Consider the following 16052-nt stretch of genomic DNA (forward strand, 5'->3'; position numbering starts at 1 on the left):
GTGTCTGTGGGGTGTTAAGAGCATTGTAATATTCAACAGGGAGATTTTAGTGGAATTAGCTGAAATCCTCAATACATCTTGATGTGAATAAATGGAGTGCTATGTGAAATATTGCATCTGTAGCGCCCCCTATTGACTTTTAATAAAATGGTGTGTGTATGAAACAAGAACTCTTACCTCTCTCTCTATGAGCTATTTGTGATGTTTATCTAATTAAGTTTCAATTTAACGCAGCTGAACTTTGGTTGAACCGAATTAATTCAGTAATTCCTTACAGTTGTTGAACTCACCTGTTGGCTCTTTTACGTACCGCCCACCCGCTGTTGTTTGGGAATGTCTTGCAGCTGAAATTACTCAAAAACAACAGTGATTCACTATTTAATCTGTTTCAGCAACCTGCTCCTCACTAGACTTGAGGAGTTTTCTGTCCACATTAATCGCGGAGTGTCGTTTTCCCGTCGCGTCCTCCATATTTAATCCTCTAAAAATGTATAACAGACGAAAGTTAAAACATAACACGGAGTCTATACGTTTTTCACCAGAGCTGAATACGGAAACGAGACGCGCAGATCCTTAATGTAAATCCTGCTGCCATTTATCTCGGCTGCGCGCTTATTTACGACATTTATATCGTATCAAACAATGGCGTTGTTGAAGAACGCTGCCCCTTAACTTGTCGCCATAGGTGTCCGTGAACGCGTCATACCCGCGCGGTGTTTGCAGGATTTTGGATAATTGCAGCGTCATGTTGGTGCACAAACACCAACCGCACTGACGCAGCGGCGCGCGGAGACTTTTCCAGCTCTCGGACTCTGTTTTTCCATTATTAAACCGGTTCCTCTCGTGATTTCCACGCAGGAGGATTGACACATCTGTCCGCCGCTTTCCTGTCCTGTGTCAGGCGGAGAAAGCCGGAGCCTGTGGAGTCGGGCGGCAGAGACCCTCCTTCAGGCTGGACGAGCCGCGCGTAAACTCCCCAGTAGTGATTTGAAACCGTGAGTTCTCTTTTCCTTTCTGTGCACGATGGAGCGCAGCTACATTTGAGGTTAGTCCCGTCTGCAGCTTCTACACTCTGACTATCCATATACTTAATGGACGCGCCCTTAACGTCCAACGCTCAAATGTGGACTTATCGTGTGTGTTTTTTAACCCTACGGCGGTGTTTCATGGCAGTAATAACAGCGACACACTCGTAGCTCCGTAGTTGTACTACAGGCCTACAGTTTACGCTTTCAGTTCGTTTCCTCCGGAGTGCGCAGACTCACAGAAAGGAACTGAAACTTGTGCACACTGTCCGTTTTCGCCTGTATGTTTCTTTCCAATTCCCGCACTGGGATCAAGAGCTTTGTGATGAATTGTTTGACTCAAGTAAGCTGCTCCCCAGTATCTGTTGTCCATGAAACACTCAGCATTGGAAGTGGGAATTAGTATTTGGAATTTTAATAGGAATTATTATTATATTATTATTACACTGTTAACATGCGATAATTCCCATAGAGGTGCACTGTAGCAATAGTTACGTCACTCTGCTTGTGTCAATACATCCACCAGTTTGCTTGTGCACACATAAAGGAATGTGGTGAATTTTCTGTCAGGCGTTCGGAGAGCGTAGATGTTAAGGAGCAATGCAATGCAACACATGCCAAGAGCAACATCAGTGTTTGTGTCCAGCTGTCAACTGTGTCAGAGGAGGCCCTCTCTTATCTCCCAACTGCAGTAGCTCTGACTGTAAAGTGGTGTGTTCAGTCAACCATTTTGACTTTGGTTGGCCTAAAATTTGTTGAAGGGGAAAACATAGACGTTACCAAGACAACAAGCTGCCAGTTTGGAGGTCAGGGTGTTTTTTAAATGTGTTCTGTGATGTCGATCCTACAAAGAAATACAGCTTCTGTGATAAACTGCCTGGCTGGATCCCAAGTGTGTGTGCAGAGTAGAATACAGAAATAACTTCAGGTATTGAAAGCATGATCCGATTCTTAAGTCTTGTTGACACACATTGGCAATTTTGTGCTACTTCAACTTCTATTTCATTTTGTATTAGGACACAAACAGCGATAGATTTAAGATATGTCCCCTGTCATGTTTTTGTCTTATTATTGGAGTTCTTCCAGAGTGTAAAACAAACATAATCTGCCTCAGCTGTCAACTTGGTCTTTGACCCCAGATCAGCTGTCGGGGCGTTTTTAAAAAGGCAACATGACAGTAATTCACGTGTGCCACCCTGTTTCCAATTCCTGCCAAGATGCTTTGTCAATGCAGCTCAGCAGTTTTGACTGAAAGAGAAATATAGTTTGCACAATTTCGAGAGCAACATCAGTACAGCATGTGTAGGTCAAAGGTGAATCCAGAGTGCAGGATCGTTTCATTTTATCACTACCAGGAAAAATAGGGAAGTAATCAATAGCTAACAGAGCTGGTGAAGTGATTCACACAAAAAGGCATTAATGATTGCAGAGGTTGGGCAGACTACTTAGCTGTCTTCCGTCTTACTCAACAGAAATAACAGGTCGAAGGTTAACTCCCACCCTCTCCCGTTTTAAAACTGCATAATAATAAATGAACTGATGAGAACACACACAGCACTGTCGCACACAATGTTCCTGCAGGCCTGAGCAATGCTTTGCTTTGCGTGTCCAAACTCTGCATGCAGTGTTTAGATGGCCTGATCCGGGGAACAGGACAAGGCCCATATATCCGAGCACAATGGCCCTTTATGGAAAACTGAGTGGCTCGACTGTATTAACGACTCTCTGCTGATAGGATCTCTCTCCCTCTCTCCCTCTCTTCCATGATGTCTACCTCCGTCTTCATCTACCTCTAAGAAGTTCCCGCCATCTCCCGTTATGTCTCTCTCTCACAGGCTCTATCTTTGTCTCTCAGCCTGCGTCTCCCCCTCTGCGGGTCATATGACCGGCAAACAGGCTGACTGTAGGACGAGAGGTGAGGGAGCTTGAGGCTGAACAGATCTGATTGTGCAACCCTCTCAGAGTTGTAGTATTTCTTAAAGCGATACTCTTATCCAAAAGCTCAGCTCAGGGGGCTTATTAAAAGTTGGTATTATTACCATGAGACCTCCATTGAAGAAAATGCTTGGAAACCACAGAGAAATCACAGAAAAGTCCTATTGAATCATCAATAAAAGCTGAATTGCCAAGGGTCATAAGTTCTTATTATCCCTAAACGGGTGAAACATGGACACATGTCACTTGGACGGTTTCTCACACTAAAATTAGCATTTGCTTCATGTCTATTGATCGCATAGATGAATGTGTTGGCAGAGCAGCAGAGGCGTTTGGTTGCTCTCATGAGCGGCTGATTTGTTCTGCTTCGGCAGCAGAAGCGAGTGACACACAGGAATGCAGATTTTGATGTTTGCTGAACATGGCTGGTCTGGGTTTGCTGCTTTGTAAGAGACATATGCTACTGCTACTACTATCAGACACTACAGCCGTAACTTTGTCGTTAAGACTCTTAACTTAAACTTAAACTCATTAAGACCCTAAAGCGCAAGTGAACTGGGGAGTGTTTATTGATTACTTTGATTGCTCATTTGAAACAGATGGCAATCTGTATATGGGTCTGATGTTTCACCAGCAGCTGTATGGAGCGCTTTTTCACTGCAGTGTTAGTAAAGGATTGCCGTACTAAAGGTCTGGCAATGAAAGCCACTTGAGACTTTATGGTGCATTTGAAAGGCCATATAATTATGTAACAAAACATATAGAGCACATGATTATAGTGATCGAAGCCGTTTCCAGTAAAATGAAGTCAAATCACTCACGCTTCTGTGTTTCCTGGCATTATTTGCGAATATGTAAATATATAAATACAGTCTTGAAAGATGATTGGTGTGTGTTTCCCGCTGCAGTTATTGAGTTTATACAGTTGGTCAAACAGGTTTGATGTCTACGTTGAGATGCAGCTGGAGGACAAAACCAGCCTGATGTTAGGGAGTGGTTTAACGCCCAGTCTGGGAATACAGCATAATTATGTATTTTAGTGTGAACGGGGCTGACTGAAGCAGCAATATGGCGTCTGATCTATTGTAGGAAGTCGTTATTTCCTTTTTGCACTGCAGTAGACAGTTGGTATACTTGAAAAGATGACATCTGTGCTGTCTCAAAAATACAAGCGCTGAGTCTTTGTCCTAGTGTCCACTGGACTGGCTAAGTTACACAATATTTTAAACGTGTACATACTTCTAGGTCCATTGTAGAGTTCTGCTGTTGTGTTGTCAAACTTATTTTTACTCTGACGAACAAAACACAGCCTCCATCACCTTTTTTTTGTCTAGATTTAATTTTCCTGAAAAAACATCAGTGAAAATATTTCAACTGCTTCCTTCTACACTGCTCAAAAAAATAAAGGGAACACTTAAACAACACATCTTAGATCTCATTTAATGAAATACTGCAGTTGTAAATCGTTATTCAATACACAGTAGAGTGCGTTGAGAACAAAATAACATAAAATGTTCAATGTAAATCAAAATTATCATCCCATGGAGGTCTGGATTCAGAACCATACTCAAAATAAAAGTGGAAAATCACATTGCAGGCTGCTCCAACGTCAGCGAAAATTCCTCCAGACAAGTCAAAATGACGCTCAGTAGCGTGTGTTGCCTCCACGTGCCTGTATGGCCTCCCTACAGCGCCGGCATGCTTCTGATGAGGCAGCGGATGTTCTCCTGAGGGATCGCCTCCCAGACTTGGATTAAAGCATCAGTCAACTCCTGGACAGTCTGTGGTGCAACGTGGCGTTGGTGGATGGAACGATACATGATGTCCCAGATGTGCTCAATTGGATTCAGGTCTGGGGAACAGGCAGGCCAGTCCATAGCATGAATACCTTCATCATGGAGGAACTGGCGACACACTAAAGCCACATGAGGCCTGGCATTGTCATGCATTAAAAGGAAACCCGGGCCCACTGCACCAGCATATGGTCTCACAATTGGTCTGAGGATCTCATCGCGGTACCTAATGGCAGTCAGGGAACCTCTGGCTAGCACACGGAGGGCTGTGCGGCCATCTAAAGAAATGGCTCCCCACACCATTACTGACCCACCACCAAACCGGTCATGCTGGAGGATGTCTGTCACATGTGCTCAGTGTGAACCTGCTCTCATCTGTAAAGAGCACAGGGCACCACTGGCGAATCTGCCAATATTGGTGTTCTCTGGCAAATGCCAATCGCCGTGCACGGTGTCGTGCTGTAAGAACGGGCCCCACTAGTGGACGTCGGGCCCTCATACCACCCTCGTGGAGTCTGTTCCTGACATTTTGAGTGGAAACATGCACATCAGTGGCCCGCTGGAGGTCATTTTGCAGGGCTCTGGCAGTGCTCCTCCTGTTCCTTCTTGCACAGAGGAGGAGGTAGCTGTCCTGCTGCTGGCTTGTTGCCCTCCTACGGCCCCCTCCACGTCTCCTGGTGTCCTGGCCTGTCTCCTGGTATCTCCTCCATGCTCTGGACACTGTGCTGACAGACACAGCAAATCTTCTTGCCACAGCTCGCATTGATGTGCCATCTTGGATAAGCTGCTCAACCTGGGCATCTTCTGTTGGTTGTAGACACCGCCTCATGCTACCTCCAGGGCTGAGAACACTAACCAAATTCAAAAGTGACCAAGACAATAGCCAGAAATGATGAGAACAGAGTAATGGTTTGTGGTCACCACCTGCTGAACCACTCCTTTATAGGGGTAGTCTTGCTAATTGCCTCTCATTTCCACCTTTTGTCTGTTTCATTCGCACAACAACTGGTGAAATTGATTCACAATTAGTGTTGCTTCCTAACTGGACAGGTTGATTTCACACAATGTAACTCAAAGTGCGATACACTTTGAGTTACATTGTGTTGTTTAAGTGTTCCCTTTATTTTTTTGAGCAGTGTAGATGCATCGCAACTGCTGACAGTGCTTTCTATTTCAGGGAAGTGAAACTTTCCCCCTACACACATAGAGAGAGAGAGAAAGAGAACAAGTTACTGACATGGCAATTTGGACCTGTTTGCATTATTCAAACCACTAAAAACTCATTTTGTCACATTTGTTTTGTCATTTGTACAGGGAGGGCATCGCACCAGCTGAGGTTAAAGAAATCGCTGCCTGGACACAACTGCTTGTGCAGCCGCCCACACATTTGCCAACCACTTCCCTTTTGCCATGGAGCTTTCAATTGCAGCCGAGTCACAGAAACGTCAGAATGGATTACTGCCCAAAGCCTGAAGCTTGCGAGATGTACACTGACAACAATGACAAACCAAAGATCATGGTTTGACTCATGATTCAGACTGATCCAGATACAAATGCTGCCAGTCATGTTGCAGCCTGGATCGGAGATTGAAGGAGCAATTTGTGGTTCACCATCAGCCTGCAGGTCCTTTTACCCACCGTGTTTGTGTAGAGAAATACATTCCCATAACCTCTTATGCAGAAACTGTGTTTTCCTCGGGACCTTTTCCTCTGGACTGTGGTTGGGATCACAGATCACAAGTAACTTAACTCTGTGCACATTACTCCTCTCTCATGAGATGTCAGTTTACTGACTAGGTGGACCTTTTTGTTTTTAATTGGGGACGGACGAAATGGAGGAGCTAAGGACATCATCTCTACTCACAGAAGGCTTTGCTTTGATCCAAATGTTTGAACTTAACTCCAAAGCAGTTTCCTTTGGTGAAAGATGATTTCAATGGATAACAACTCTAACCCTAACAAACTTTGAACTGCACACGTAAAAGATTAAATAAGTGAAAAGTACACCTCTGCTTGCTCCCATGATGCATTGCCCAATGAGGAAGAGGCGCCCGACTCGGGATTCCGATTTCCCTGCTATCGCCGTTCCGTCGATGCACGGGTCCGGATACCTCGACTACACCATCGAGAGCCACGCCTCCGGGTGCCTGAAGGTCATGGAGGAGTTCAGACGCCACGAGATGCTGTGTGACCTGGTGCTGCACGTCACATACAAGGAGAGGACGGTGGACTTCAAGGTCAACAAGAGTCTCTGAATGACATGTTTTTGACTGTGTGGCCTTCAGCTAAGCCGCCATATACAGTGAGCCAGTAGCTCGGCCCAAGCAGCTGCAGTGTGGGACTGTGACTGCTTAGTAAGTCGAATATCTGCTCTCTACTTCGGAGGCTTTAGAACAGGAAATGGCATTTCCTATTATGCGGGTCAGCGGTTTTCTGATCCGAGCCTAGACAGATATTATCAGCAAGTTGTTGCGCATACAGCCATTTGTATTGATATTGTAATGATGATGTAAGATAGGACTTTAATGGTAGAAATTCAACCATAGTGAACCTATTATAGAACTCAACAGGTGTAGATCAGCTCTCACATGCTCACATCTGTGGTGTTGCTTAACATTACAGGGGAACAAACATGCAACTGCCACTGATGTTCAATGAAAGATGACGTGGTTTCAGCCGGTTTGGACATGTTAACTATGAACACGAGCTTTATCAAGCCTGCAATTGTGTCTTCATTTGTATTGTGAAACTTGGTCACGGCAGCAAATTCAAAACGTCCCTAGTAAAGTGTTGTGTGTGTGTGTCCGCCCATGTTGCATTCCTGCAGGTGCACAGGCTGGTCCTGGCGTCCTGTAGCCCGTACTTCAGAGCCATGTTCACCAGCTGCTTCAAGGAGCGCTGCGCCTCAGAGATCACCCTGCGAGACGTCTGCCCCCAGGTGGTGGGGAGGCTTATTGACTTCGCCTACACCTCCCGAATCACAGTCGGAGAGAAGTGTGTGCTGCACGTTCTTCTGGGTGCTATGAGGTGAGAATACTTAAAGTTATCATGGGTATTTTAAATCACCATGTAGGAGTTTATCCCTCTTATTCACATCTGCACAAATTAGTTAGAAGACGATCTTCCCCTTTCAGGATTTTCCCCTAAGTTTCTGTTATTTTATCAGGTACCAGATGGAGGACGTGGCCAAGGCGTGCTGCGATTTCCTTACCAAGCACCTGGAACCGGCGAATGTCATAGGAATCGCCCGGTTTGCCGAGGAGATCGGCTGCATAGAGCTGCACCAGCGGAGCCGAGAGTACATCAACACACACTTCAGTGAGGTGAAGGAGAGAAGGCGCACACGCACACGCACACAGCAAAAGACACGTCCCACTTCAGTGGTACGCCTGTCTTAACTTTAGGCAGACCGTGTGTTTCGTGTTCCAAATCCATTATGTTCCTATGTTCCAGGTGACTAAAGTGGACGAGTTCTTCAGCCTTTCTCACTGCCAGCTGCTGGAGCTCATCAGTCAGGACAGTCTCAAAGTGCTGTGTGAGTCCGAGGTGTGTGTGTGCCATTAAATATGTCTAAAAAACATATGTATGTAATGTGTTTGTAGCCTGACTTCATCTGACTCTATTCTGTCAGGTGTATAAAGCCTGCACAGACTGGGTCCGCTGGGATATGGAGGGTAGAGCCCAGTATCTCCACGCTCTCCTGAATGCTGTCCATATCTACGCCCTGCCTCCAAAGTTCCTGAAGAACCAGCTGTTGTCCTGCCCCATCCTCAGCAAGGTAATGGACGTCAATTCCTTCAAGAATTGCTTGCACGGTCTTTTACACATTTTCCCTAATAAATCCTTTCTTTTAACTCCAGGCCAATTCCTGTAAGGACTTCCTTTCTAAGATCTTCCAGGACATGACGTTGAGGAGGCCCCTGCCCCCTGCACCCCTCAGAGGAACTCAACTCATCTATGTGGCCGGCGGGTAATTAACATCTGCGGGCTGCTGCATGATATCTTTAACAGCAGTGCGTTATCTTGGCTCCATCTCAGTCTTCTACACAGATGAATGCACCGTGCGCAAGATCAGAATTTATTACATGGTAGAAGTTTTCTGATACTTGCAGCCAAAAGCATACTATTGGAATGGCCATGTTCTATGTGCTTACGTGTCTGTTAAAATCAACATCAAATGCAAATCGTGGCTCACAGGGTCACACACAAGTCAGCCATTCATCCGTTTGATCTGCTCAGTTTATTTGGCCCCCTAGTGGCTATGAAGAGGCATCTCTTAGTCCTGCGCCACAGCTGCAGAATTGAGTAATTTACCAGAATTCTGAACCATCATCTGTCAATATGTGCTTGTTGGCTTAAATGTGGTGGGTTAGGCATTAACTTCTGTTTGGCATCAGGCTGAGTCATTGCACAACTTAAGGTGCAAGCATATTGTGGAAGTGTGTCGTGCTCCTGCCTGATATGGGCAAAAATGGGTCATTTCTTTTTATTACAATCTGAACTGCTAACTAAATGTAAAATCCCACTATGCGCAATACATACTGTGTATATACACAATATATATGCCTATGAAATTGCGGTTCATTCTTGTATATCTGTGAAGATGAAGAAGAGGCTGAGCTAATGAAGTTCATGGTTGATGTTTCCATAATGTCAGCTGCTCGCTGCTCTCTGTTTAGTTACCAGCAACATTCACTGGCTTCCATGGAGGCGTACGACCCCAGGGGGAATGTTTGGCTGAAACTGACCGACATGGCGACTCCATGCAGTGGTCTGGCAGCCTGTGCACTCTTTGGACTCCTTTACACAGTAGGTGATGGTAACAAATATATAAATGTTATAGCTTGATGTTAAAGTTCTTCATTTTGGTGCAATGTTACAAGATGCAAGACATATTACATAACACCCACACATGAGAAGGAGAACTCACTCAGTGCCTTGTCCAGCTGCTTCCAGGGCAGAAAACACTTAGACATGTTGGAAACAGCCAGTGTGGTTTACAGAAAACGCTGACTAATCCTTTTTTACTACTTATGAATTATGAACTCTTCTCGAACTCTTCTCATGAACCAGGTTGGCGGCAGGAACTTGTCACTTCAAAACAACACAGAGTCCAGCGCCCTCTGCTGCTACAACCCTATGACGAATCAGTGGAGCCAGCACGCCTCCCTCAATAGCCCCAGGAACAGGGTGGGGGTAGGCGTGGTGGACGGCAGCATCTACGCCGTGGGAGGCTCGCAGGGCTCCACGCATCACAGCACCGTGGAGAGGTGAGCGGCATCAGGGACGTTCAGTCCGTTTGAGGGTTTGTCTAAGTAACCAGGGACTCGGGGAGTAATTTGATTATAATGACATCCTATTTGAAGAGATTAATGGAAGAGCACGAGTTCCCTCACCTACACAGATCCAAGTGCAGTCACCGCTGTAAGTATGGCTAATGACACAAGAGAGTGAAAATGAATAGCTGCTATTCAACTCAAGAATGTATCCAATGTAGGTTTTCCTCTTAGAGTAATTAGACAACAAGGCAGGCTTTTTGAAAGCATGTTGAAACACAATTCTCAGGAATGTCAATCCTGTCAGGAATGCTTTACATCCCGTCACTGAGCAGCAAGCACAGAGGCGATTGTCCACACTAGAATGCTCTTTTCATGAAAGCAGTTTTAAATCAATTAGTATCAGAAACTCTGAAAACACATAGTATCTGAATATTTGCACCTTTTCTCATCCGCAGAAGTGTTAACACGCTTTGAAAGTAACCTTTACTCCTTTTTGTTGTGAGAAGTGTGGAAGCCTCAAGGGGATTCTAACACATCTGACACGACTTGGAAGTGCCAAATGTAAACAAATCTGATAACTGAAGTGATCCAATGTGGAGCGCTTCAAAGGGCCATTTTAGAGAAACAGTAAACAGCGCAGAGGATGATTTCCCTAATGAATCCAAGCAACATGTGACATTAGCCTCCCCAGAGAGACATATCACCGAGACTCTCATATATAACAAAGTGCAGATGCAAAACATGCCATCGCACGTACCATTAATAGGAAACCAAACAGACACATGGTGGTGGTGGTGGGAAACATCACGGTTAAAAACTAGATCAAGCAAAACAATAATGACAATACAGGGATGGGGAAAATACTTAACAAAAAAGAGTGGCTTGTCACGGGAGATATATATATATATATATATATATATACGTTAAAATGGTTTAAATGCCTTTTTGTTTTGGCTCTCTCAGTTGCGGTTACAACCTCGTTGACTTGAACGAAAGCCCGTTGTTGCCAAACATGTTTGCCTAATCCACTTAAAGTTGACCAGCTTGTGTAGACTGAAAAAGCCCTCACCTCTGAATCTGTTGTTTGAATTGACGTCTCACGCTACCACTTCACAAGTTTCATTATTTTGATTTAAAACTGATTTTTTGTTTTCATCAGGTGGGATCCTGAGTCAAATCGCTGGTCTTTTGTCTGCCCGATGTCAGTAGCCCGCCTGGGTGCTGGTGTGGCAGCGTGTGGGGGGGCTCTGTATGTGGTGGGGGGGTTTGATGGTCAGAACCGCTGGGACACTGCAGAGAAATACCAACCCGAGACCAGCACCTGGCAACAGCTTGCTCCCATGTCCTCCATACGCAGCGGACTGGGTGAGTCCATTGATAAAGAATGAATTGATCATTGATCATCATTTATTATTATATTATTATATCATATCATTTATTTAAGAAGTAGTACAGATGAATAAATAGTCAAAATGTTACTTTTCTAACCGTAACTCACAAAATAAGTAATTTGAGCCATGGCAGCATGAGATGTTTTCATTGTTTAATGCTAATTGTTAATTAATGATGTAAATAATTGTTAGCTGTGTGTGTGTGTGTGTGTGTGTGTGTGTGTGTGTGTGTGTGTGTGTGTCTTCAGTTAAGTCACTGTAAGCAGTTTTGTGCGTGTGTGTGCGTCTTTGCAGGGTTGGTGTGTTTGAACTCCTACCTGTACGCCATAGGAGGCTACGATGGGCGGAGCCAGCTGAGCTCTGTGGAGCGTTACAACATAAGCAGAAACCTTTGGGAGCCCAGAGCCTCCATGCAGCACAGCCGCAGTGCACACGGAGTCACGGACTACCAGGGACGCATCTTTGTCCTGGGTCAGTTACAGCACAACATCACGATAATACACGTTCAAACCAAGGATGCTCATATTTAACTTGACAGTTTCCTTTTGGTGCTACTTTTTACTCCAGTGCATTTATCTGACAAATGGAGTTGCTAGGTAACTTGCAGATGTAGACGTTGATCTCATATGAAATATTTTTGACATCTCAAGGTGGAGAATTTGCTGCAAAATTCCCACGTAATTGTAAAAACCACGTTTATCCAAATATAGGGAATTTTGACATGTACCGCATTCATTGATTCACTCCCAATTTAAAACTCGGAATACATTTTACTGCTTGTACTTAAGTAGATTTGCAGATGTTTTGCTAATGATGGATCGTTTTTCACTGGTATTGAAGTATTTCTTTCACCATATTATTGATTTCATGAATTGATTCATTCTTATTGATAAATTGATACACATTTAAGCCACTACGTGGCTAATGAAAGGCTGTATTATAGTATGTATTGAATAATGAAATGTAATCATCACTCATTTGATCATTTAATTGGTTGATTAAGAGCTTCATTCACTGTGTGTGTGTTTACACCCATCCAGGAGGCTTTAACCAGCATGGTTTCCTGTCCAGCGTGGAGTGTTACTGTCCAGATAATAATGAATGGACGTATATCACTGACATGCCCGTCGGACGTAGCGGGATGGGCGTGGCTGTCACCATGGAGCCATGTCCTGGCAGCCTGCCAGAAAAGGAGGAGGAGGAGGATGGCACATAGAGTGATGATGAAAAAAATGAAGCTGATGAAGTTCAAGTAGTGGACACAGTTATACGTCTTGCTGCACCAAATAACATTCCACTACGACAAATCCTCATTTGTATGAGATCACGAAGAACTGCAGGATCTGTTAGAGCAGAGTTCTGTATATGCTGTAGTCAGGTGAAGCAGAAAAAACAATGAAATGGCCGTGACCTCAATATGAACAATGTGCTGCACATGTAGTCCCATATAATGGTACTATATGAATATTTTTATTCCTCAGGTTATTCAGTATCATTTCATATCTGAAACTGAACTTGTGAATAACCTTGTAGCTCTTTCTTTCTTTCTTTCTCTCTCTCTCTCTCTCTTTCTCTCTCTCTGTCTCTGTCTGTCTCAGAACAGAATTTATAGGTTGTCTATATTTTGTCAATGGAATTTCATCATGATGCATACTGTTTTCTGTCGATTCACTGTTATTGTGAGTTTGTGAAAACAGGAAAAAAATGTATTTCTGTGCCATATAGTTATTTGTAATTTCTCACGTGCACTTATGCAAGTAAAGACAAATGTGTCCCACAGAACCCATAGTTCATGTCCAAGTTTACTGGATAGCTCCAATATGTAATGATACATGTCGTACCACTAGATGGTGCAATAACTTTAAAAACAGCAAGGCAAAATTACTTGGTTTAGCCTTTGAAAAAAAAAAAAAACTCCCACAAAACCAAGAGTTTGAAACCACAAAATTTCAGTTTAAGTATATATGCTGTGTATGATGATGAAATAATTCATTTTTTTATCCATTGATTTTGTAAGAGCTCTTCATGATCCTTTTTTTCCAGAGTACCGGAGACACACACTGTTATTCATCATCACCAGACGTCACTTCAGTGTTTACTTATCACTCTGCACTGCTGCTTCTATTCTCCTCCATGCCTCAGCTGCAGTTATCCTCAGCAGGCCACCAACAAAGACATTTGTAGACGCAGTTATTGTTACTGTAACCTCAGTCTCATTCTCATTAGAATTCTGAAGAGACAGAAGTAGGAGAACACAAATGTGAATGTTTGTTTTCTTTTCTAAAACAACATATTCCTTTGTGTAAAGGACAGGTGATTGTGGTCATGTGCTTCCCTCCCTTTGAATCAATCTCAAATTTCAAACTCATGGACATACACGATTCATTATTTACAGAGCAACCTGTTGGGCGGCGAGCGGACATGCAGCAGTGACAGAGGAACCAGCAGGGCTCAGGCTGTGTGTTTGGGCCTCAGAGTCGGAGCGGAGACGAGCAAGGAAGAGGAGTGCTCTTGCTCTCTACTTAAAGCCCAATCTAAGAGCAGGTGACTCACATGGCAGAAGCATGACGCAAGCATCTCACACGCACATTTGCACATTGATACACAAGTACTTGTGTGTCTATCCAGGAACACAATTGTGCTTTATCTGTTTCGCACAAACGCACGCGTTTGCGCAAAACAAAGCTGGCTGTCTCTTATTCACAGGCTGTGGAAACAGATTTGCCTCAATGTGTTCATTGTCTCATGAGAGGAGGGACTACAGACAGAGATGTAGCACTGTGCAGCAGCTAGATTTGGCTTCAATGGAGAATCAGCAGAGGGAAATAAGTACACATGCAGATGTAGCTCTTGTACAAGTCCGTCAAAACAACCAACACAGATCTGTTCATTTAAGCAAACAGAAAGAAGACTGGAACTCAAAGACAAGTGTCTGCTTTATATGGTGAACTTTTGCGCAGTTTGCCTGTAGTTGGTCTCAGTCTAATCTGTGAAAATAAAAATTCAAAGGGAAATTATCAATGATGGCATAAAAGTCCCTGAACTATCCAGTGTTACTCAACTGCTTGCAGGGATTAAAAGTCTATATGAGTGGCGGTCAGTGGTGTATGCTGTGACAGTGCAGAGTTATCCAGCCTGTCACAAGTCTGGGCACTGGGAGACGGAAGCCTGTTGGGGCCAAAGCAGTCACTCTATCACTAAGTATTACAATGAGGCTTATCCTGTTGGATGTGGCTTATTCAGATCTGCACGCAGAGAGGAGGTAGAATCAAGCCTCTATAGGATCTGAAGGGGGGGGGGCTTTAATGCCAGTGGGCCTATAGCTAGACTTGTGGAGGTGTGACCTTGGGAAGTGATGACCTCATCAACATCCCTGCCTGCAAAGCTAATCTGTTACATTCTGAAGGATGCTCCTACGATGGAGCCACCCATGAAGGTGACATTGGTGATCGGGCTGGTGGCGTGGAAGCACACCCCTCAACGAGGCACACACAAACATATTCAAATGAGAACAGATACATAAATACATGCAGGGACCCAGGGCACACGTGAAGTGCATGCACTGTATGTCCTTTGCATGTATATACAGTGCACACACATTCCAATAAATAGTTCACCAGATAATATATTGGACGCATATGACAACATGCAAAGATTGATAGTTGTACGCTGCTGTGATGCACGCCGACTGCATCAGACTCATGTGATGTTTAAACCGTTGTGTTCATCAGTGGATCACTGCAGCAGGTGTTGCAACATGACAGCGGTGAAAAGGTCAGAACTGCTCTCACTAATCTGACCCCCAAAATTATCTTCTTGCCACGTATCAAACACACGACGTTGGTTCGGCGCTTGTGGTGTTTTCAGCCATATGTTCCCATTCACGTGCAGTAGCTTTCATATTCTGAGAAGGGAAATGCACTGTAGTGCGTTACTCTGGGCCAGATGAAGAATGCCAGTTAAACACAGTTACGTCTTCCCTGGATTAACTTTGAAAGAGCATTAATAATGACAGTAAATACATTTTAGCAGTCTGTTTTGCTTAATGAAGTTGGACTGAGTTTAGGGAAACAGACCAACATGGTTTTAGAATATGTTTGACCTATTGCGAGCTTCTTTTTTCGCTAGGGTAATGTAAATTTAATGTCTAGCTGTAATTGAGCCTCTTGTTCTTTCAATGAAGGGTAATTTTACCATTTTGGATCTAATTCTGAAAGATGAACACAATTTACTATTTGCCCTTGAGCAAGGCACAAACAAGTGCAAGTCAGCTGCTGCTCATTGACCAGCAGCAGAAGACTGGTCAAACTTCTATGAGTGACTGACTGAATGTGGTGGAAGCACAGCATATCAAGTATGGGTTGATTGATAAGAGCTGAGCCTCATAGTTAAGGAAGTGGGCGAGGGCTGTAATCATTTCATGGGAGTAATGAAATCTGCATTTGCATTTTTGCATACCAGCTACACTCATTGAATTATAATGTACAAAATGTTCAAGTAACGCATGGGTCTGTTTGACAAATCACTCAAACTTGCAGTGATTGTGTAACTGATAGCTGTTGAGATTTTTTTTTTTTTAAGAAATCCGCATCCACTTTACTCTCCTTATTTTGTCACCTCAAACTTTCA

At 43.9% G+C, this 16052-nt stretch overlaps 1 protein-coding gene across 1 annotated transcript; it reads left to right on the plus strand.

The window, feature by feature from the left end:
* Nucleotides 1-363: 363 nt before the first annotated feature.
* keap1a (kelch-like ECH-associated protein 1a) lies at nt 364-13196 on the plus strand. Its single transcript, XM_076157409.1, has 12 exons — nt 364-1045; nt 6068-6990; nt 7581-7780; nt 7920-8076; nt 8207-8299; nt 8385-8531; nt 8614-8723; nt 9433-9562; nt 9827-10023; nt 11192-11397; nt 11718-11894; nt 12464-13196. The coding sequence occupies exons 2-12, from the start codon at nt 6775-6777 to the stop codon at nt 12637-12639; spliced, it is 1809 nt and encodes a 602-aa protein (XP_076013524.1). The 5' UTR covers nt 364-1045; nt 6068-6774; the 3' UTR covers nt 12640-13196.
* Nucleotides 13197-16052: the final 2856 nt, after the last annotated feature.

This window comes from Genypterus blacodes, unplaced genomic scaffold (assembly GCF_046128005.1).
Source record: "Genypterus blacodes isolate CSIRO-AG114 ecotype Tasmania unplaced genomic scaffold, CSIRO-AGI_Gbla_v1 ptg000073l_1, whole genome shotgun sequence".
Lineage (NCBI taxonomy): Eukaryota > Metazoa > Chordata > Actinopteri > Ophidiiformes > Ophidiidae > Genypterus > Genypterus blacodes.